Below are 24,634 nucleotides of genomic sequence, written 5' to 3' on the forward strand. Positions count from 1 at the left end.
TTACCAATGACTCCATTATTCTTATGAGAGCTAATGGTCATGATGCTAGTACTTTGAGGAGGATCTTAGATACTTACTGTACCAGCTCTGGCCAGCGGGTAAGTACGGCAAAGTCAAGTATTTCCTTTAGCCCCAACAGGGGAGTCATGATTAGGGAGGCAGTCTACGGCACACTACGGTTCGAGTGTATGTTTGATTTTGGGGCTGTCCTAAGGTTCTTTTCGTGAGGCACACACGTGAAAGATTCACATTGGAGGGTGTTGCAATATGTTCATGAATATTTTATAGTGGGTGGCGAGAATGATAAAAACTTACATCCAAGGAAGAGAGTTGTGCGCGTATGGGACTAAAGAGGACTTGATACTTAAGGCTATGATTGGGTTTTATCTTAATGATTTCTAGTACTTGCGGATGCTTGCGAGAGGTCCAATAATAAGTTCATATGATCCAAGTACGAAAAGTATGCTAGCTCATGCCTCTCTCTCATATAAAATTGCAAGAATGATTACTGATCTCATCATCAATTGCCTAGAATGATTCGACGCACCATACCATCATTATTCCACACTCGCTTTTTGTAATATATTGTAATATATTCTAACTCTATTTAATGCAGCAACTATTTTCATATTTTAGTTCTCTAATATCATGCAAAGTTATCCTCTTTATGCCCACAACGCAATTTTCTTTCTCGTTACTAGATAGAAGCAAACACTTGGTGTACGTAGAGTCGTATTGGTGGCAGATAGGACTTGGGAAAATATTGACCTTACCTTTAGCTCTTTGTGAGTTCGACACTCCATACTTACCACTTCCATCTTGAAAGTGCTACGATGATTCCTTGCACTCGGGAAATATCAATGTTCTTCGAGACCACCGGTTTGAACTCCACTAGACCACGACTTGAGAGCCCGAGGATTGGGTTGGTGCGAGTGATGGGAGTTATGATGACGGAGGAGGGGTTGGTCAATCAGCTTAGGAGGCTGGTTTCTACTACCCTCCGATGGTCACTTGAGAGGGTGGAACCACAGAGGTATTAAAGTGGATTTTCCACGAAGGGATGATCTGAGCCGTCTACTTCAGTTCGGGATTTCGCGAGTACCAGCAAGCCCTTACTTTATGAAAATCAAGGGCAGTGGACAAGGATTGGTGGTACAGAATTATGTGAAAATCAATCCGGTACATAGAGTCGGCCGAGAAGGGCCCGTTTGCAATTAGATTCCACTCAAACACATTCCGTCTTTGAGTCAGGTTAATCGAATTCAAACGGGATAGAAGATGATGTCATGAAACAAGATGAGGGTTGATCAAAAACCGTCTAAAGGATAGTTCTGGCGGGGAGAAGTTGAGGACATGCACAAGATTATCATCCTTATCGGAAGAATGTTGTATCATCCTGAAGAGTGACATTTCCTGTCCACTTTTCCTCCCAAAAACATATCTTCGAGTCTTCCTTCATCGCGAAAGTTCCGAAACAGAATATAATAGTTCCTTTGCCACCGTCAAACCATCTCCAAAATGCGAGTCTTCAAGCTTCAAGCCTATACATTTTCTATGTACTGTCTCCTTGCGAAAAGGATATGGATCGAAAATAATCCAGCCTGCATTTGGGAGCTCAAAAAAGAAGAGCATGTAATGAGTCATGTTTGTGAGAATAGAGTTTTATCAGAACGAGTCGTCCTGTAACGGAGAGCAAACTGCTTACCTTTCAAACTGCTCAAATGTTCCTCTAAGCACTATCAAACACATTTCCACTCTGCAATATCAGTGACTAGTGAGACGTTGATAATGAATTAGAATTTTTGAATATTTTATCAAGAATTAGGCATATGCACAACTGAACAGGTCCGCGTATTGTGTAGACACGCCTTTAGCCTCTCCGAAACGAAACAATTCAATTTTATAAAAGTTAACTTTAAGGCCATAGTTCACTTTCTCATTAAAAGTATTTTCGAGCTTAAATTATTTGTTGTCATTGGAAGGGCCCATGATGGCAACCTCTATCCTATGAGTTTCGGAGTAGTTGAAAGAGGAATTCTCTACACAACGACGACCCGATGATCAACCATCATGCCTATGATATACTCCTTCCATTCTTAAATATATGTTTTTTAATATTTTATTAATAAAAGACTATGTATAAATTATTTTAAAATATGTCTATATACATATGTATGTGAAATCTTTAAAAAAACTTATATTTGAAAACGGAGGGAATAGCAGTTTGCAGTACAACGGAGCGTGACATAGCTTGTTTCTTTTGAACGGAGGGTAAGCTAGCTAGAGCCTCAAGTTGTTGAGTCGTGTCTGTGTGTTGGACACGCAGAGCATCTCCTCCGCCTTGACGCTCCTGTACCGCGGCGGGCCACTCCCGTCGACCACCGCCGGCGCGCACACCGTCGCGCCGTTCGCCCGGAAGAAGCACGCCACCGACACCCGGGGCCCCACTCTCCTGGACACCACGCGGTGCACCGGGCTCTTGAACCTGTCGTTGGACACCAGCTGCAGGAAGTCGCCGACGTTCACCACCAGCGACGCCTCCCCCACCGCCGGCACGTCCACCCACGCTGCATCCTCGAGGTCGTCGTCCACGAGAACCTGGAGGCCGCCGACGCCGTCCTGGAGCAGCACGGTGAGGAAGCTGGGGTCCGAGTGCTTGACGGTGCCCATCGTGAGGTGCGGCTCCGGGCACGCCGGGTAGTAGTGCCCGGCCACGCTCAGCGCCTCCATGCCGCCGGCCTCCTCCTCCAGGTACCCAGGAGGCAGCCCCAGGGCCTCCGACAGCAGCTCGAAGAGGGCGCGCCCCAGCCGCCGCATCTGCCCCGTGTACTCCGGCGCGACGCCCCTGCACGCCGGCGGGAGGAGCTCCGCGTCGTCCTCGTCCGCGTCGTCCATGTAAATGGTGTCGCGCCACTTGCCGACCAGCGTCTGGAAGAGGTCGGCGTTGCAGCTGTACCGCACGCGCCTCGCCGCGTCCCGCGTGTAGTAGGGCGCCTTGGCCTCCGTCGGCTCCTCGTTGAAGCGCCGCACGGCCGCCAGCATACCCGACATGGCCGCCTCCGGCACGCCGTGGTTCGCCAGCAGGAAGAAGCCGGCCGTCTCCGCCGCGGCCTTCACCGCGCCGACCGCGTCCGACCGGCTGCAGGAGAGGTCGACGACCGGGACGGCGACGTCGGTGGTGAGAGTGGACGGGGTGAAGGAGTCGGGAGGGTGGTGGAAGATGGCCGGGATGGCTGTGGCGCCGGCGTCGACGAGGCCCTTGACGCCGGCCTTGGTGTCGTCGAAGGCCCTGAGCGCGCTGAGGCGGTCGGACGCCATTGTCGCTCGATGAAGGTAGCTAGCTCTCGATCGCACTCGGTGTGCAGTGTGTAGTATAGTATAGTGACCGGCGATGAGTTGGTGAAGGATCAATGTCATGCAAGGTGTGCATTTCTTTTCTTGTCTCTATCGGCGCGTGAACTTGCGTGCCATCACTTGTTTTGTTTGCCTACCTCACATGACTTTATTTTTGGAATCTGAAAACAACCGGGCGACTCCTGGCCGGTGCAAGCATCTAGCAAAAGGTTAAATTTCATGCTCATTAATACTTTTTCGGTATCTAAATAATTAGGGAAACGTTGTACTCCAGCCGACGGATCGCACGTCGGACGTTCGCCGTCTCGATCGTGTGACGCGTGTCCTATTTAAACTCATCTAGTTTGTCATTCTGTAACTTAACGTTTATTACAGATTGCGTACCGCAACACGTCCTATGTTGCAGGATCTGAATCTAAATCTCTTGAGGGTAGACGCCTCTCGCTCGTGCAACGCTTGCCTTATGTACGCTCACCTAGCTTGCATCCTACTGTTGCAGAAAAAAATCTACAACAAACACTCGGTTGCAAAATATTTGTGCAACAAGACTTTTGTTGTAGAGAAAGAATTCTACATATGTTTCCGCTTTGCTGTGGAAAATATTATATAACAAGGAAAACTCTTCCCATCAGTCGGTCGATTTCTACGATTGCATAGTGCAAGTAGGCGTAATGACGAGTTTCTGCAACTTGGTCTCTGTTTTAAAAAATTGGAACAAATATCTTTTGTTGCAAAAGTTTTCTACAGCCTGACCTACGTTGCAACAGTTTTTTGCAACATGACATTTGTTGCAAAAATTTCTACAACACGATCCTTGTTGCAGAAAATATTCTATAACAAATTCTATTGCAAAAAAAATATACGAACGTTTTCGCAACATGCTCTTTTGCTGCAAAAAAATTACAACATAATCTATGTTGCGAAAGACCCGTCAGTCATTTTTAACCCGTCAGTCGAACGACGTAGCAGCATGCTTGTTTCCGCAACTGGAGCGTTGTTTCAGGATTTTGTGTGGTGGACGGAGACGACCAAGCTGGCGATCGAACGGTGCACGCGTACGCATCGGACGGCTAAAATGATGGTGGATGGTTACTACAAATCCATCGGTGGATGCCTAGCATTCTCCAAATAATTTTAGTTAAAAAACTTAGTCTAGTTTTTTTTCAACTACAATTATTTAGATATAAAGAAAATATATAGTAATATCAAAGACAGTTTTGTATTATGAGACGGACGGAGTACAAACAAAGACATACTTAACTATGACTGATAATAAGGGATGAAGGGGCTCGCCCTAGTTGAATTCAAGTTCTAGCATTATTGTACTAGCACTAGGTATGAGAAGTTGCTCGACGAGTAATGCTACACCTACAAATACTTATTTAAAGATTTTATATATACATCCATACGTGGTTCCTTGATAGAATTTTAAAAAAGACTTGTATTTAGAAACGGATGAAGTAGATATGACGGATTCACGCCAGCGATCCTTTACACGTGAACAAGACTATATTACCCTTCATCCGCAAATAGTAAACTAGTTGCACGTCCATATTCATGGTTAGTTAGAACAACTCAATCTGGAGTGCTTTATTAGATTAGCCTTGATTCGGCCCTGGCCCCGGCTGTATGTAAACAGTATGAGTGATTCATGCAACACTGTAAGTTTAATGTATGCGGTGATCCCATCTGCAAATCATGGGCCTACATTAAATAACTTATATGTGTACATCATGTTTAGGTTGTTGATCTTTGTGTTGTATTGTATTCTTGCTTCGGCAGGATGTATGTCAAGGTTTTTCTTATATCATGAACTGGATTGATGGTTTCCGATCCGGTTTCCCACATAAGCAAGATCAATCACATTTATATACGGGTGGGGATTCCTCTCCCTTTGTGTGATTGATTAAAACAAACTTTTCTAAACCAGGTAGAATGGCGTTCCTAGGCCAAGTTTACAACATACTCTCTTTTTTGGAAGTTGGTGTGTTTACAACATACTCGAGGTGCGAGTAATGACATACATTGTAAAACGTTATGTTCGGAAGATTGTTACGATCATGTCTGTCACATTTCATGTGATCCTTGAATACACTTGTAAATATAATCTTGTCAGATGGGAATATTTTTGTCGATCTGTGGATCAGAGGGGTACTAGGAGTAGATCTAGGAGTTATGAATAGATGTTTGTGAAGTAAATGGCTTTGCAAAGAAGAGGATGAGGAGAGCACTCCCTTCGTGTAGGTGCATAAGGCAGTGGAGAGTATCATGTAGTAGTATCATGCATATGATACTATTGTATGATACTACCTTCATAATGGATAGTATCATAAACTATGATAGTAGATGACCTCATTTATTGACATGCAAGACACATACTAGCATAACATTTAACATGATACGGTATCTACCTATGTTACTCTAACCCTCTTTTTCTTCTTTAATTGTCTGTCACATCAGCATGTTTGCTACTCTCAAGTACATGATACTATCTAAGAGCAAGTATAATAAGATACAGTCAGCAGGGTGTAAGGATTAAAATAGTATATTTTTGCTGAGTTGGATGAAAGAGAAGAGGAGAAAGAAGGGAAGCGGGCTCTTCGTGAAGAGCTAGCTCTAGCACGTGCTCGTAGGTACTTTGTAAGAATGAAAGGTGGGTCATATATGATAAAAGTAGTACTCTTTTATAGCTAACTATTGTACAAGCTAGCTATAAGATGTGCTATAAGATGGCTTATAGCCAGCAGTTGGCTATACTATTAACCATGCTCTAAGTTACTCCCACTATGGCCAGCCTTAGGCATCTAATGAAAATTTAGTATTCCTTATTTCCCGTCATCATTAATATTCATTTTGGATGTTGTTATTTTCATTGGCTGACGCATTAAGGGTCCTCCTAGTTGCACATCTGTAGTGTATTCATGCAGTGATGGTGTAGGTGTACGTATAGTGATCTTGTACTGAGCCAATGCATGCATGAGCAGCCATGCATGATGCATGTGCAGTCTACCATCTCACACTAGTGGAAAACGGGCCTTTAGCCGGGACCCTTTAGTCCCGGCCTGCCTCTGGGTCGGGACTAAAGGCCCGACCACGTCGCCCCAATTCTCAATGCCTCCCTCGAGGCTTTAGTCCCGGCCCGTAAGGAGCCTTTAGTCCCGGTTCGTGTCCCAAACCGGGAATAAAGGGCTACGCGGCGGGCAGTGGTGGTGGCAACCGTTCGTATCCCCTTTTAGTCCCGGTTGGTGGCTCAATCCGGGACTAAAGGACTAACACGTGGCCTGCCGTAGTGGTGGCAACCGTTGGTATACCTCTTTAGTCCCGGTTGGTGGCTCAACCCGGGACTAAAGACCCAAACGGTTTGCATCCCGCGTCGTTTCGGGCGATGAAAAACACGAACCGAAGCGTACAGTCGCCATTTCTCTGTTTCTTCTTCTCTCTGCTCTCCCTCTCTGTTCTTCTCCTCTCTTCTTCCCTTCTCTTCTTCCACCATGCCAACTAGCTTTCATAAGGTGCTCGCACATGGCACGACCATGCTCGATGTCGTGTACACGAACCTGAGCAGGGAGGTGCCGTTTTTTCTTCAACAGTTGAAGGAAAAATGGTTTGACAACGCAGTGGATCATGAGAAGTTCTTGGGGCTTGATTTGGAGTACACGGCCGATCAACGCGGTGTTGCCGAAATCCAACTATGCTTCGCACGCCATGTCTTGATCTTCCAATGGGCGAGGTAAGTTTTGAGGCTTTCTTTGATCCAAGATAATGACATTGTAAGTTTATTTGTTTCAATCATAGTTGGTTCCCTTCAAATAGCTGTAGTGAAACAATTTTGATTAGTTGAAGGGGAACACAATCTAATTGGAATAGTGTTCCATAATCTGAAAAATCGTATTAGAATCAACTAGTGTTTAATATGTTCCATTGGAATCATAGTTGGTTCCCTTCAAATAGTTGTAGTGAAACAATTTTGATTAGTTGAAGGGGAACACAATCTGATTGGAATAGTGTTCCATAATTTGAAAAATCGTATTAGAATCAACTAGTGTTTAATATGTTCCATTGGAATCATAGTTGGTTCGCTTCAAATAGTTGTAGTGAAACAATTTTGATTAGTTGAAGGGAACACAATCTGATTAGAATAGTGTTCCACAATCTGAAAAATCTGATTGGTTCAATATGTTCCATTGAAATCATAGTTGTAGTGATACAATTTTATGCGGTGTTCTTTGATCCAAGGTTATGAAAATTGAATATAGCTAGTGATCTCTCTAGGTTCCATTGGATAGCAATATGATATGTCATAGTCATGAAAATTGCATATAGCTAGTGATCTCTCTAGGTTCCATTGGATAGCTATAGTGATCTCTCTAGGTTCCATTGCATATGTTCTATTTGAATCCTAAAGATAATTTTCTCTTTAGTTGTAGTGAAACATGTTTCCTTATTGCAGCAGTATGTAACATTTGTTCCATTTTAATTTGTTTCTGTTGCAGGAGTGACAAGGATTGTCCAGAACTCATGGACTTCCTTCGCAGCGGCATCACTTTTGCTTCCGTTGACATAAGGAACGACAAGCTGAAGATGAGGCACAGCTTCGGTATTGAGATACCAGCTGGTTGCCTCGTTGATCTCCAAACGGTATTCAGGCTTCGACATGACAGGACTTCAATGGCTCATATGGCAGTTGCCTTGATCGACGAGGGATATGGTGATATGAAGACCAGTTTCCCAAAGTTTCAGCACAAACTTTGGGAGAAGGGCCCACTTGATCCTATCAACATTGAGTATGCAGCAAAAGATGCATACGTTTCATACGAGTTGTACCGCAAGATTCGAGTCGTCAACTATGGCCAGCGTCACCTCGAGGAAGGTGGACATTCTGATTCAGACGATTCAGACGAGTAGTGTTCTCAACGTCGAACACTTGTATATATATCTATGGTAGCTATTATTATGTACTGTTTGGACTAGTATCATGTACTGCTTGGACCAATTTATATATGTCTAGTTTCTGTTTGTGTCATTGTAGTTTCCAAATTTGAATGGTTTAGCCCTTTCTAACTTCATTTGCTACTTTTGAATGGTTTAGCCCTTTCTAACTTCATGGTATCATGCATTTCGACCACATATATATACAAAAAGTCTTCAGTTCAAATAAGTTCAAAAAATGAAATCCCTTTTGTAACAGATCTGTTTTTGATTAAAACAGTCATTTAAAAATGAAAGACCATTAGTCCCACGTGGCGTGCAGCGGAACCACGTGGCGTGCCGCGGAACCACTTTTGTTGTGGGGGTCGCTTCTCCTTCTTCTCCTTGTGCTATATATTGGTTATGTACTAGGGGAAGTAGGAGTAGCGACCATCATCGAGAGAGATTGTCCGTTTTGTACACGAAGTTCATCCAGTTTTTGTCGTAGCCCTCTCAACTTTTTAACACATGCTATGTGGGTGAAATGATGATAGCATGCCAACTTTCAACATTTTCAGAGTTCATTTGTAGTGCTTTTCAATTTCAGGGTCGACTAGCTAAAAAAAAAATAAGTAAATGCACGAAGAATACCAAATGAAGTCAGAAATTGTTGAAATTTTGTGATGTGCCTTAGAATGGTGCATTTTGAACACACAGAAAGTATGGAGTTCAAATAAGTTCAAAAAAATGAAATCCCTTTGTAAGAGATGAGTTCTCGTTCGAAACCCTCCTACTTCGAGAGAGATTGTCCGTTTTGTACACGAAGTGCATCCAGTTTTTGTCGTATCCCTCTCAACTTTTTAACACATGCTATGTGGGTGAAATGATGATAGCATGCCAACTTTCAAGATATTCACAGTTCATTTGTAGTGCTTTTCAATTTCAGGGTCAACTAGCTCAAAAAAAAAGTAAATGCACGAAGAATACCAAATGAAGTCAGAAATTGTTAAAATTTTGTGATGTGCCTTATAATGGTGCATTTTGAACACACAGGAAGTATGGAGTTCAAATAAGTTCAAAAAAATGAAATCCCTTTGTAAGAGATGAGTTCTCGTTCGAAACCCTGCTACTTCGAGAGAGATTGTCCGTTTTGTACATGAAATGCATCCAGTTTTTGTCGTGGCCCTCTCAACTTTTTAACACATGCTATGTGGATGAAATGATGATATCATGCCAACTTTCAACATTTTCAGAGTTCATTTGTAGTGCTTTTTAATTTCAGGGTCAACTAGCTCAAAAAAATAAGTAACTGCACGAAGAATACCAAATGAAGTCAGAAATTGTTGAAATTTTGTGATGTGCCTTAGAATGGTGCATTTTGAACACACAAAAAGTATGGAGTTCAAATAAGTTCAAAAAAAATGAAATCCCTTTGTAAGAGATGAGTTCTCGTTCGAAGCCTTGCTACTTCGAGAGAGATTGTCCGTTTTGTACACGAAGTGCATCCAGTTTTTGTCGTAGCCCTCTCAACTTTTTAACACATGCTATGTGGGTGAAATGATGATATCATGCCAACTTTCAACATTTTCAGAGTTCATTTGTAGTGCTTTTCAATTTCAGGGTCAACTAGCTCAAAAAAAATAAGTAAATGCACGAAGAATACCAAATGAAGTCAGAAATTGTTGAAATTTTGTGATGTGCCTTAGAATGGTACATTTTGAACACACAAAAAGTATGGAGTTCAAATAAGTTCAAAAAATTGAAATCCCTTTGTAAGAGATGAGTTCTCGTTCGAAGCCTTGCTACTTCGAGAGAGATTGTCCGTTTTGTACACGAACTGCATCCAGTTTTTGTCGTAGCCCTCTCAACTTTTTAACACATGCTATGTGGGTGAAATGATTATAGCATGCCAACTTTCAACATTTTTAGAGTTCATTTGTAGTGCTTTTCAATTTCAGGGTCAACTAGCTCAAAAAAATAATAAGTAAATGCACGAAGAATACCAAATGAAGTCAGAAATTGTTGAAATTTTGTGATGTGCCTTAGAATGGTGCATTTTGAACACACAAAAAGTATGGAGTTCAAATATGCAAAAAGAATTTTTAATAAACATAGTTTTTAATTGAAAATAACAAAATAGATAATAGTTTGGATAGTAAAAATTATTAATTATGAAAATAAAAAATAGTTTTGCATTATTTATTCAATTTGAAACACTTTTCATTATCATAGTTTTGCCAAATTCTCAAATATGCAAAAAGAATTTTTAATAAACATAGTTTTTAATTGAAAATAACAAAATAGATAATAGTTTGGATACTCAAAATTATTAATTATGAAAATAAAAAATAGTTTTGCATTATTTATTCAATTTGAAACACTTTTCATTATCATAGTTTTGTCAAATTCTCAAATATGCAAAAAGAATTTTTAGTAAACATAGTTTTTAATTGAAAATAACAAAATAGATAATAGTTTGGATAGTCAAAATTATTAATTATGAAAATAGAAAAAAATTGAAACTATATTCGAAATCATAGAGAAAATTCAATCTAAATTATCATTTGAATTTATATTGAATTTTCCCTATAATTTCTAATATAGTTTCAATTTTTGTGACTTAGTTTGAAACTATAATTTCTAATATAGTTTCAATTTTCCCTATAAAAATTGAAACTATAATTTCTAATATAGTTTCAATTTTCCCTATAATTTGATTCAATGTTGATACGATCAAGTGGGGCCTTCTCCCAAAGTTTGTGTTGAGACTTTGGGAAATTGGTCTTCATATTACCATATTCCTCGTCGATCAAGGCAACTGCCATATGAGCCTTCGAAGTCCTGACATGTCGAAGCCTGAATACCGTTTGGAGATCAATGAAAATAGAAGAAGAGGAAAAATAGAAGAAGAGGAGAAGTAGAAGAAGAGAAAAAATTAGAAGAGGAGGAGAGGAGAAGTAGAAGAAGAGAAGAGGAGAAGTAGTAGAAGAAGAGGAGAAGTAGAAGTAGAAGAAGAAGTAGAAGAAGAGGAGAAATAGAAGAAGAGGAAAAAATAGTTTATGGTTACAAGAAGAAGAAATATTTTTTTTGTCATTTGATTTTGCTATTGTATAGTGTATATGCTTAAGTGTTAATAGTGTTTCTTAGATTATTGCTTAATTTTGCTATTGTATATGCTTAAGTGTTAATAGTTTAATTTTGCTATTGTATATGCTTAAGTGTTAATAGTTTATTTTTAGCAAGAAAATTAATAGAACTAGTTTATTTTTTTAGTTTATTTTACGATGCCTATCCCGCATCCTCGTCGTCGACTCGGCGGAGGACACCTGCTTGATCAGAGGGGCCCTGTCCGGGACTGGGCTCCGCCCGGCTGGTATTGGGAGGTGCTACCTTCCGGGGGGCGTAGGTTGGTGAGGAGCCAGCCCGTCGTTGACCCGATCCTTGTTTGGTGTTGGTCGCGTGGGCCAGTGAGGGTGCTGAGGCTTCCAGACACCGCGGAGGTGGTACGTCACCGTGTCAGCGAGGAGGATGAGCACGTCCGTCGCTACATGGTTGCGTTGGAGGGCAGGTTCGAGCATACCTGGCAGGTTCTTCGGGGATCTCACTGGAGCTATGATCCTGTGATGGTTCCTTCTCTTTGGGTGTCCACCGCCCGCGCCGATACCCGTCGGGCGCTACGGTTCTAGATGTATCAGTGATGCTATATGTATGATAGTATTCGAGGAGTATTAGTGATAATATTCGACGATGTACGGACAAAAGTGATGATGTATTAACTTATAATTGAATGCTTGCTAATTTGAATACTACTTTATTTTACGATTTGGTTTTGCTTATTGAATGCTTAAATTGGAAAAGTACTCCTACTTTGAATACTATGCGGAAATCTAGGAGTCCCGGGTGGAGCCATGACCTCGGACTTAAGTTGTTTTGGAACGGACTTCCTGATAGAATAATTCTTTTTTGGTACAAAGGTTAAGAGAATCCGTTTTTTGCAGAACTATGGATCCACATATCAGGAACCTCGAAGAGGAAGAACTTCTCGAAGATATAATCAAAGACGGCCCCGACGTTGAACCAGCTGAATCTCCGTCGTCATATCTAAACCAGAACGTTGGAATGGAGGTCGAGCGACACGAAGATGAAGCCGATGGAGCAGGAGATAGGTCCAATGACGGAGAAGGTGATAGCTCCACTGATGGAGAAGCCGGTGAAGAAATAATAAAGTCCGGCGAGGTATACATATGAAGTTCGAAAATCACTTGTAATATGTGAAAAATATTGGAGATAGATCTATATTGTATACATATACATTCATTTGACGAATGTTTCTCCCTCTTAGGCCTCCACATCGAGCAAAACTACGAAACGAGGCCCGACTAGAAAGTTGGATGCACGGACGCATTACACCTTTGAGGTGATATTTCCTACGGGCGAACCCAAGCTTCCTAAGAATGTTGCTGACACATTCAAGAAGCAATGCAGAGTTCTCGTTAGGGATCACGTCCCGATCAGCGTTCGGGAGTCGAACAAGCGCAAAGGGGCAGCCGATAGTGACTATGTCGCCGAAAGGTACAAAGATAATCTTTGGAATGATCTCATGTCACATTTCAACCTGCCAGAATGTGAGAATGAAGACGCCGCACACAAACTGAGGGCCAAAGTCAAGCAGTGGACTCTGAAGAAGATGGCCGAACTGTTCCGTAGCTGGAAGAAGAAGCTATGGAAAAACTATCTGAAGACAAAGAAAGTGCCAGTATTCGAGGGGTATCTAGCCAAGCAGGCGAATCACTGGAAGGCATTTCAATGTTGCCCCGCCCCATCTAAGCGGAAAAGCAGCGTGGCTGAATCTGATGCCCCGCCCGACGATGCACGAAGAATGATAGAGGGCGGTCCCGGCTACCCCGTGGATGGAATCAAGGAGTCAACATCATGTGAACTCCATCAGAAATTCAAGAACATATCCATGAAGGTGGCCGTCGGACAAGCTTTACCTTCTGGCCCTGATGCACGCTGGCATGGGCGTGAGATTCCAGCTGGCTTTGCTAAAGTCGGGGTGGATGAAATCATGGCGGGGTTTCATGATATGGAACTCGACATAGCTGGACCCGAAGATGAGAGGACACTCGAAGAAGTACTGGGTGGAGTCATCCTATGGGACAAGAACTACATCAAGCTTCCAGGCTCGGCCCCAAGGACAACACCGCCACCGAGTCGTCGCAGGTCACCTACACCTCCATTACCTCCAAGCCCTCCACATGACGTCGGCCAACACAACACGAGTCCATCTCGATCACCGCCGCCGGACTTGGGTCGTCCGTCTCCGCCGCCGCCCGCTCCGGATACTAAGCGGAAGCGTGCCACCAAGAATGCTCCGCCGACGATTTCTAAGCGACGGAGCCCCCCAAAGCGCAAACGGTCGCCCCTCCCAAAGGTACCTCATGCTAATCTTCCTATCAGACCTTATGATCGTACCTCCGAGGAAAACGCCAGGATAGCAAAGGAACATCATGATGCGCAGATGAAAAAGAAGGAACCCGAGCCCCGCCCGGAATACACCGAGAAGCAAATAGCATTTGCAAAATACTTCACGACCCTTCCATCACATTATGACTTACACCATAAGCCTGATGACTATACACGCACATTGCAGAAGGAAGTGAAAAAGAGCAGATCACGTGCAAGTGCAAGTGGGAGCAAATCAAGTTCAACTACAAGCAAGAAAAAATCAGACGTTCCTCAGCTTGGACAACAGGCCAAACAGTCGATCCCACCCCTCAAGGTGTTAACAGAGAATGTCCCCCCTCCGGTGCAGGGGCAAGATTTCGAATTAGCAAAGAAGTGGGCGGCTGAATGGGGTATCTCGGTTGAAGACATTCTGGCTTCCCAACACGACAGGTTACCCAAGGCTGTGGTAGCCCCTAAGCCACAGTTTGTCATGGGAGCGCCTTTGGTCAGCAAAGATGATCTCCCAACAAATATGCGTTACTTGCATACATGGTACTTAAGTGAATCAAAGAATGGGAGAACGATGGTCGTGCTGAGTGTCCCACGGGAGTACTACGGCCGCCCCGAAGAAATCCATATCGACTTTGATGAACTCTTCCAGATGTACAATGGCGACGCCCTCGACAAATCGCTTATGAGTTGCTATTGTGTGTAAGTTTTTCAATTCGTTGTCTACATATAACTTGTTTAGTTATTTTAATTCATTGTCTATATATAACTTGTACTCTATTATGCAGAATGAAGATTCTGGATTGTAAAAGAAAGAACATCCTAAATATTGGGTTTATTGACCGAGATAAAATACATATAGCGACGCTAACTGATAAACCCAAGGAGACGGAGGAAAACCTTCTAAGGTTTCTAACAGATCAAAATTTCTGTGACCACATACTGTTTCCATACAACTTCAGGTGAGGGTCTTTACTCTGTTGTGTCCATTCACTTATAAGTGTAATTGATAAGTTACTGACACACACACACATGTGCAGCTTCCATTGGATTCTGTTGGACATTCAAATTGATAAGGGAAGAGTTGATGCCTTCGACCCATTATCGAGACCCTTGGAATAGTTCCAAAGCCTGCAGGACATGCTCCAAGGGTAATTTCAATCATTCTTGCGCTCTATCGGTCTCGATGATTTTCTGATATATCAATTAATGAAAAACTTAGCAAATCATTATCCTTGTCGGGCAGGGTTTGGAAGCGGTTCAAGTGCGTGACTCCCGGTATCGAGCCTGAGAAGCTGACCTTTAGAGCTTTAGAGCGGTTCAATCACGAATGTTTTCTCCAAAATTACAATTTTTTAATATGTAAATATTTTTACAAAAATTCCGAACAATTTTTGAATTTGCAAACATTTTATGTTTTATGAAACATTTATGTAAATATAATTTTTTGAATTTCTAAAGTTTACTTTTGATTAATTTGAATTAGAAAAAATAAAAAGGAACAGATAAATAATAGTAACTAAAAAACTAAAAAAATAGGCCCCTCCGATGGGCTGGCCAAAATGGACGTGTTGTGTATTTTCCAGCGAGCAGAGCGTAGTATAGCTGGTCCCTATGCTTGGGCCGGCCCATGCGAGGATTCCCTGCAAAACGTTTTTTTATAACTTATATAGTGGCACTGGTGGGCAATATTAGAGAGTTTTAGAGGCAATTTTAATGACGTACCGCATAAGCAATATGTGATTTATTAGTAGGGATAGAGGTAAGATAAGATAAGATAAGATTATCTCACCGGTTGTCTTCTTGATGAGCTCCCACGCACTCCTCACATGCCTCTCCTCCTGTAGCGATGACCCCCACGGCGAACCGAAGCACAAACCTATCGCCAACCACCGTGTGAGAAAGGTATGCCTTACCGGTCTTGTTGACGTTCTTCATCAGAACACGGTTGGCCTCATCGGCGTCCTCCTCTGTCATGGCTCCACTCGCCTTGATCCTGAAGCACACCATGGCAAAGTTCCTAGGCACGACGACCTCGAATCGAGGGTCCCCACCGACAAGACATTCAAACATCTTGGCCATGGCGACGTCACTTCGGATGTGTTGTTGGAGCTTGCAAGTGCCATAGGTGCGCATGACCATCCAGAGCTAGCTTGAGGGCACGAAAGCGGCGGCCCACACCGACCTGCATGTCCTTTAGACCAGCCACGTCACCTGATTCGGTAGCATCGTTCTTGAAGTACTCTGGGTTGGTGCCCATGCATGGAGTCGCTCAGGCGGTGAGCATCACGAACATAGAGATAGAGGCAAGTGCAGTCGAGGCAGGTGAGAAGCCACTTGTGTGGGCTGACGCTGATGGAGTCCACCCGCTCCACACCGTCGAGGTGGTGGCGGAACTCCGGGCAGATGCAAGCGCTGCCGGCGTAGGCGGCATCGACATGGACCCATGCGCCGAACAATGAAGCAACGTCGGCGACAGCGCCAACCGGGTCGACGTACGGCGTTGGAAGACGTGGCACAGACGTACGTTGGCACGAGGCCAGCCTCGACGTCGGCCTGCATGGCCTCGAGCAGCTTGGTCGAGTCGATCCCGTAGTCGGTTTCTGGCCCGGCACGGATATGGAGCGGATGTTGGCGGGGTCGAAGCCGGAGAGACGGCATGCCTTGAAGAAGGTGGAGTGGGTCTGGTCCGCGGCGTAGCTAGACCACTAGGCGCGGCAGGCCAGACACACCGATGGAGCTGCTCCGGCGCAGCGCAGCGTCACGGGCAGCCACGATTGTAACCAGCATTGCCTCGCTGGTGGTGCCGAGGATGACGGCACCGCCTGTGCCACGGGCACCGGCGACGGTGCGGTTCATGAAGGTGGCTGGCAGGCCAAGGAGTTGTGCGAGCCAGTCGAGCGTGAGCGCCTCCAGCTCGGTTGCGGCGGGGGCATCCTGCCACGTGAAGCCGACGGTGTTCATGGCGGAGGCGATGAGGTCTCCGGCGATGGCGGCGGCGCTGTTGGTGGCAGGGAAGAATGCGAAGAAGTTGGGGCTGGCCCAGTGCGTCATGCCGGCCGGGGACGATGGAGTCCCTGAGCTCCTTCATGGTGACATGGAAAGGCGAGGGATAGGTGGGCGGGGACGACATGAACTCGCGCTGCAGGTACCCCGGCTGGACGTCGGGAAGAGAACCGCGCGGCATGGACTCCACATTGGTGAAGTCGACGGATTTGTGTAGGTAGGTGCGGACGTCCTCCTGGTTGAGAGGCTGGAATGGTTCCTTGTCGTCGACGGCAGACAAGATCATGTCGCTGGAGCTGCCCATTTCTGTCGCCCCTATGAGGGCTCGCTTGGTTGGTTGGCTGGCTTAAATCGACGAGGTGCGTTGCATACATATATAGGGCGAAGGGGCAACGCAAGCCACATCACATGCCTAATACATGCATGCGTACGTTATAGAAAATATGACTTGACATGTATTCGGAATTCTAGCTAGATATATGCTCAAATTGTATGTTCACGTCCATGATTTTGTTAACAACATTATCTCGTTGTGCATATATATAGAGTTAATTGCACAAAAGTATCACAATTGAATCATTACAAGCAGACTGGTATTAAGAAGATTGGTAATTTTTACATATTAGTATCAAATTTTGGGCAAACCGTTACAAAAAGATCTAAACCGCGTATAAATAGGTATTAACAGTGTCTCTGGTCGATAGGGTCCGTCTATCAGATGCCGACGTGGCAAGTTTTTTGCAAAAAACCCCCTTGCTTTATATTGGCTGAGAAACAATTAATCTAAAACATTATTGTTCTGTTGTTCGAACGCAGAGTACAACATTTGCATATGGATGCAAATTTTGTACAATCAGTGTGCAAACCATACTGTTGTTTCAAAGTTAAACTAGTATATGTATGACCAATGGTGATGACTCATGAGCGAGCTTCCACAAATGGAGTCAACTGCTTTTTTTTATGTCTTGATGACCATGGTTGGGGTGTTTGTTTCGTGATAACAGTTTTGAAGATCAGCCCCATACAAGCTTCCGAGAAAGATTTGGCTCTCGATGCAGTGGTTGTGCTTGTGTGTGGTGGTGTGATATGAGCTTGTAAATATCTCATCTAAACTACTTCCTCCGTTCCTAGATATAAGTCTTTCTAAAGATTCTATTAAAGAACTACATATGAATGTATATAGACATACTTTATAATATAGATTCATTCATTTTACTTTGTATGTAGTCACCTAATTAAATCTTTTAAAAGACTTATATTTAGGAACGGAGGGAGTAGAATAGAGGTAGTAAGAGCATCTCCAATAGATCAACAAATGAACGGACACGCAAGGCAAAACGTGGGGCACGGCTGCCACAATTACTTGCATTCCTTGGCATCCTAAATCCCGAGCAACCACAGGGCAACATTATTCTCAGGGAGCATAGTAACTTGAAAGATATGTGGAGTTCAGTCATGTTTTGAACGAGTGCAATGATTCTCATCTTTCTAAGTCTATGCAGGGTTTTTTTTTTTTAGAAAAGGAAGATGACCCCCGGCCTCTGCATCTGGGAGATGCATGCGGCCATTTTATTGATTATTCTCGAGGACCTTACAAAGAAGTACAACAATATGTCTGAATCCGCCATCTTGGCAACATCTGCCGCTACTCCTATCCATATGATGAAGGGGTGCAAGCTGGACCAAATACCCAGACCTCTCACCTAAGCCTAACATCTAAAGCCGGAGACCCTGACCGAGCCACATACCGGGTCCGGGGCACAAACCGGTCCGACGCACTCACATGTGTCGTTGCCGTCATCTTCCACTGGTCCATCTTCAGATCAGATTGAGGTACCAGCCTTGGCAGGTGCCTCCGCCATCGACGCCATCATGACGCCAAACGACGACCTCCACCTACGCGAGTCCATCTCCAAGCAGGACGGAGATCCATGCTAGGATAGGGTCGCACCACCGCCGTCGCCCACCACCCACAAGCGCCACCCAGCCCCAAGGTTCCAAAGCGGTGCCTTCAAGAAGGGAACGACGCCTTGAGCGCCGCCGCCGTCCAACAAAGTTAAGGCTTTCGCCCGGGAGACCTAGGGGAAGGGGAAGTGAGGGGATCAGTCCATACCGACGCCTCCAAGGAGGGAAACGGCGCCCTCGGGCGTCGTCGTCGATGCGGCCGGCCATGGCCGACCAGGGATTTCGCCCAAACTAGATCCCCACCACTAGCAGCACCTCCTGTACAAAACCGGCAATCCGAGGAAGCGCGGCCCGACCAGGCTGGCCCGCACGCCGAACAGGGAAGGAGGGGAGGCGCTAGATCGCGCGCACCGGCCACCGCAAAAGCCGTCGCCGAACGCCAGCGACCACCGGATCCCGCCGCCCGCGCGGCCGAGACGCTGGATCCACCTCCCGCACGGCTGCTAGCCTGCCGTGCCTCGCCAATGGAGCCGCCGCTCGAGATCCGAGACTCCGCATGCAGAGGCAGGGCAGCTTAGGCCCCGCTGCCACCATCCTTGACGCCCCCGGCTTGCCCGGCGGCTGCCTCAGGCGGCGGCGAGGAAGGGAGTGGGAGGGGGAGGCGGTGAAATCGTGGAATTACCTATTGTTCTCGCTGCCGTGTTGATAGCCGCGCCATGTCTTTCCCTTTTTGTTCTTGTGGGTGGATCCCTTCTCATTGATAGTGCAATGAAATCACTAGATTGTGGAAGGATGGTTCTTTAGAGGAGGAAGAGCATGTATTTCTTTGAGCCTGTTGAGGGTGGAGAGCACAACTACTTTCCACTTGTTTTGTCCGGTGAGACCCCAGATGTGATCCTTGTGCCATCGTTTAGGTAGGTAGCGGGCATGGTATCAAAGTTTTTTTCTTCATCAATTTTTTTCTCTTTTGGTAGGAGCAGGAATATATTTTATTCAAAAAAAAACTTAGTCCCCAACCTCTGCATTAATCGATGCATGCAATCCTTTTATTAAAATAGATTCAAAATAAAGTCTAAGCTCCACAAGTCTTTGAAGCATTAAAATGAAAACAAAGATTCAATGCAAAGCAAACTGCCATAACCGGCGTACCTACAAGTAGACTACGATGCCTATACACCTAGTCTATTATTAGCACGATATTCAAATCGGCAAGATAGCCCGTGCAACCGTCTTTCATCGGTTGCACCCAATATTCATAAGATCCCTGGAGTCCGCATGACTGAGTAACGACCACGCACGGATCCAAGACGTTGCTCTGAAGATAATCTGTAAAAAATTGTTGAAGTTCTTGTCATTAAAAATCATATCATTCCTGGTGTTTCATATAGTCCAAAATAAAGCACACACCCCAATTCTAATAACTTTCGATATTGAACGTCCACTCCATTGAGCCACATTTTAAATAACGAATGATTGCATAAAGGAGGGAGATATTAAAGGCTATATGAACAGTACGCCATAACAATTTTGCAAGATTGCAGTCTAGAAATAAGTGTCTTATTGTTTCGTTGTTATGACAATAACAACAATTAGGTCTCCCTCTCCATCTTCTTTTTATCAAGTTATCTTTGGTTAATACCACCCCTTTGTGTATGAACCACATAATTTTTTTTAATCCTGAGAGACACTTTGATATTCCAAATATGCACCGATCTGGGTATTGTTCCAGTGTTAATGAGATGCGTGTACATGGACTTTACTGAGAATACACCATTCGTAGCTAAAGTCCAGCGTACACTATCCGCCTGATCAGATAACTGTATGCGCATCAGTCTGCTGATCAGATTTAACCATTCATTCTAGCGTGCTCCCAGCAAAGCTTGCCTAAACTGTATATTAAGAGGTATTGATTGTAGTACCGTGGACACATAGTCCTGTTTACATTGTGCAATATTATAAAGCCTTGGATATTGTCAAAGGAATCTTGGTGCTATCACACATTGAGATCACTGGATTGTCAAAGGATGGTTCTTTTGAGGAGAGGAAGCGGCATTTCTTCGAGCGTGTTGAGGATCGAGATCGATCACAACTAACTTTGCAATTGTTTTCTTCCGTGAGAGCTGAGAACTGGAATGTGGGCCGTGCGCCTTCGTTTTACGGCTAGGTAGAGGACATGGGATCAAAGTTTTCCTTTCTCGATTCCCTTTTCTTTTTTTGGGACCGCTATGCGTTCACCGACTGATCTTTTAAAAAAGATTTTTGCCCCACGAACCGTGAGATCTGACCGATTGAACGACCATGCGTTGCGAACATGTTGTAGGAAATTGCCGCAACACGTTACAGAAACTTTTGCAACACAAGTTAAATTTTAATTTTTGTTTTGCAACAAAGGTCTTGTTATCGGTGTTTTTCTACAACAAAGGTCTTGTTACCGTTTTTTTTTGCAACAAAGGTCTTGTTGCAGTTTATTTTTTTACAACAGAGATCTTGTTGCAATTTAATTTTTCTGCAACAGAGGTACTGTTACTTCTTTTTGTGTGACAAAGACCTTGTTGCGGAAACTCATCGTAGCCAACATTAAGATATGAGACAAAGACCTTGTACTATTTCTTTTTGTGTGACAAAGACCTTGTACTATTTCTATATGCATGCGTAGTGTAAATGCTATTTTTTAATCCACCTCACAACCAATCAATAACCACTTAAGTTTTAGAGAATTTCTAAACACGTCTTTTAAACCGTGATGAAGGAAAGACCCAAGATGATGAGACAGCGAGGATTGGAGACCGAATTTTCAGGATTGAACACATGCATGCATCCGTTAATATTGAACTAGCAAAGAAAATAAAAGCAGGTTCTCCTAGTCCTAGTCAATAGTCCTATAGCGATGCATGTGCTTCTACCGACCTCCACTGCCCAGCTCTTATGATCATTAATATTAGTTGACTTGTCTAACCGCGTATTCCCTTCGTTCGTCCGGTGAAGAGCGTATGTTTGGCTTTAAAATTTGCTCATAAAAGAATATACTTTTATTTTTTTAATGGACTTTAAAGTAGAAAGAAATGCTTCTCTTTCATCAGACGGTAATCAAGACCAATACCATTATACTTACACATAGTTTTCTTAATTTTTACATGCACTTAGCTCATTGAGGGTTGAACAATTAAAAAGGAGAGAGATGGTGGCTTGCACCTTTTTCAATAATTTTTTTATTCCACTTCATAATTTGTCCTAAAATATCTATATGTACACTTTTCACCGGACGGAGGGAGTACGTTGGATTATGAAACAGAAACACATTAGAGGAACCCCAATTATTAAGGGAAATAAGTGCGGCGCAAGCCCACTGACCGGTTGCAAAATTTTGACCAAGTCGGACGCCTTAAACGGGCCTTGAACATCCAAACTGACCGACACCCCTCATATCCAGCCTAAATATGAGGCAGCTATAGGGCACCCGGGTGTGTCCGTTATATCAGTCTGGCCCGCATTGGCCTACAACAACCGCACATATATGCGTCCCCATCCGTTCGCCGGACCAAACTCTAGCCACTTCACATTCAACTCCCCTCCGTTCCCTCCGCCACCCAAGCTCACCGGATTTCTGGCCGTCTCCGGCATGGTGGCAGATTTGACTCCGAGCAGTCTGGATCCGTCGACTAGAATGTCATCATGTGCAGGTTGGAGGATGCAATGCCGGTCCGCATTGCACTCCGCTACTCCCAGGAGGAGAGCGCCCGACCGATGCAAGGACTTGTCCAATGTGTCTCCATAGCGTCGGCTCAACAGGCGCTCAGGTCCTCTGAGATTGGATTATCATGGTCTCGACAGCCGGAAAATCTCTCCTTCCCCATCACATGTCGGGCAGATTATTAGTCCCGCCGGGAACGGGTGGCCCATAGTGGGAAGAAGAGGATACGGTCCGGTGAGGCCCGTATCATGACGGAAATAGCGACGGCGAAGGTGGTTGATGTGGCGGCATGGGCGGCCGCAGAGGAGGAAGCCATCTGCGCCTGCATTATGAACAAACGACAACGGAGGAACACACGCGCCCTCACCCGAGAGTAGAATCAGGCGGTCCATGAAATGGTTGAGCTGCCACCAAAGGAGGAGAAGGAGGAAAGCGATAGCGAGGACAACTACGGCGTCGAGCGAAGGAGGTTCGGGGGCGATTTTGGGTGCTTGCAGATGATGACAACGATGATGATGACCACAGGGAGATTCCGTTTGCAGACAAGCCAAAGATGATTGCCTCGTCGTTGTCGTCCTCATCAATGCAGCCCGCTGTTGCTGTGATGATCAAGGGTGATAAGGCCGGCAGGAGATCTACGGGGCATTAGAGAAAAGCAGCGACGATGATCCGGTCTTGGGTTGGGTCCGCTATCTAATGTTAGCCTGTGATGATTTCATGGATGGCTCAAATTCGAAAATTGTTCGTAACAAGAAACAACAGCGGCGTCCGGTGCCAGCGGTGCTGATGCCGGTGGCGAAAACAGCGGAAGAGATCCACTGTCTTCGTGCGACGTGTTTGAAAACTCTCATTGGGCTTGATGGGCCTCACAATTCCGAGCTAGTCGTGGGTCTGCTAGTTCTGGGTATGTAGCCCAGAACTCGGCCCATGCTACGCCTTCCGATGGCTCTATCTCGGGCCTGCTAGTTACCGTGGCGGCAGATGAAACACTGGCGACGAAGCCCTCACCTAGGGTTTTTAGGAGGAGAAATTCACCTAGATTCCCGAAGTTGAGTTCGGGTTATGCTTCGAGGGTGCACAGCTTTCTAGCACCGGCGGTCATGGCCAGTCGTGGAAGCTTCCTGTCGATGCATGCCGCTAAGGAGAAAGTGGTCGGGGGCGGTGCTTGACACGGGGTAGACGCCGGTGGGTCTCGCTGATGTGGAAACTCTGGCGATGGCCGAGGCAACCAAGCTCAAGGCAATGCTCGGACGGCAGGTCCGGGCCAGACCGCGGGTCGTGGGAGCGGGGCTGCGAACTTAGGTGATAACGATCGTGCGCCACCGCGTGGCCAATGAGGCGTTGATGGATATGATGCTTACAGTACTGGGCAGCACCGCGGGTCCTCATCTGCAGGTGGGGGCACGGTTATGCGTGGAACAATAACATAACACCGACGAGGGACTTCAGTGGTCCTTCTGACGAGTTTGTGGAGGGATCGTTGCGGCCGCCCTTTAGGCAACGTGGCACCTGCATACCGAAGAACACGGGGTGGCAGGCGGCCGATCCCTCCTAGACCCACTTCACTGCCAAACACGGAGCAACAGTCTAAGTCCAGCTCCAAAATACGGGGGGCGACTAAGGTTGTTTTGACGGAAGCGGAGCTGTACACCGTTAAACAATTGGCTACAGTTGAGGTTTCGGCTAAGGCTGCTTCGGATCACACGGGTGTCATGACTAAGGTGGAAGAAAAGGCGTCTAAGTGGGCTCCTAAGAAAGAAAAAATGAGTTGCTATCGTTATGGCGAACCAGGACACTTTGTTGTTGAATGCTCGGTTGAATTATGTGACATTTGCCGCAAGCCAAAGCATGAGTCAGGGGGTGCCCATTGATTCTGAGGCCGAAGCTAGTGGTGATCATATATGGAGCGTGTTGCCCGAAATTGATGTTCTTTGAGTCACCTACGTCGACCTCGGTTGCACCGAGTGTGGACAATGCTCGAACCGATGTGATCAAGGTGACTAGCGGGACTATGTCTAAGGATCAGGTTATTTAGCGGCTTCGTGAGTTTGCGTCTGCGAGTTTTCGGTTGGCACCAACGACGCTCGATGAACAGAGCTTCAAGGTCGACTTCCCCTATAAGGAGGATCTTGCTAAACTTTTAAAGTTTGGGAAGAGCAAGTTTCCTTACAGTACGTGTGTTCTTGAGTTCGAAGCATGGACAAATAAGGAGCCGGAGGGGGTTTCTCTATCGAAGCTTTGGTTTCTCTTCTTAGGAGCACCGAGTGCGCATTTGGACGATTTTATGGTTACCTGGAGTCTTGGCTCTTTGAT

General features: G+C 45.0%; 1 protein-coding gene and 1 pseudogene across 1 annotated transcript; both read right to left on the minus strand.

Annotated features, from left to right (window-relative positions):
- Positions 1 to 2,144: 2,144 nt before the first annotated feature.
- On the minus strand, positions 2,145 to 3,497 carry LOC123447554 (DIBOA-glucoside dioxygenase BX6-like). The gene has a single exon (XM_045124160.1). It carries the CDS (start codon positions 3,415 to 3,417, stop codon positions 2,281 to 2,283), a length of 1,137 nt encoding a protein of 378 aa, XP_044980095.1. The 5' UTR covers positions 3,418 to 3,497; the 3' UTR covers positions 2,145 to 2,280.
- Positions 3,498 to 15,410: 11,913 nt separating this feature from the next.
- Positions 15,411 to 17,029, minus strand: LOC123450922 (annotated as a pseudogene).
- Positions 17,030 to 24,634: the final 7,605 nt, after the last annotated feature.

This window comes from Hordeum vulgare, chromosome 4H (genome assembly GCF_904849725.1).
Source record: "Hordeum vulgare subsp. vulgare chromosome 4H, MorexV3_pseudomolecules_assembly, whole genome shotgun sequence".
NCBI classification, from domain to species: Eukaryota; Viridiplantae; Streptophyta; class Magnoliopsida; order Poales; family Poaceae; genus Hordeum; species Hordeum vulgare.

Bases quoted from the DNA above. Each gene is read 5' to 3' on its own strand.
- LOC123447554 (XM_045124160.1), bottom strand. From the start codon at position 3,417: ATGACATTGATCCTTCACCAACTCATCGCCGGTCACTATACTATACTA.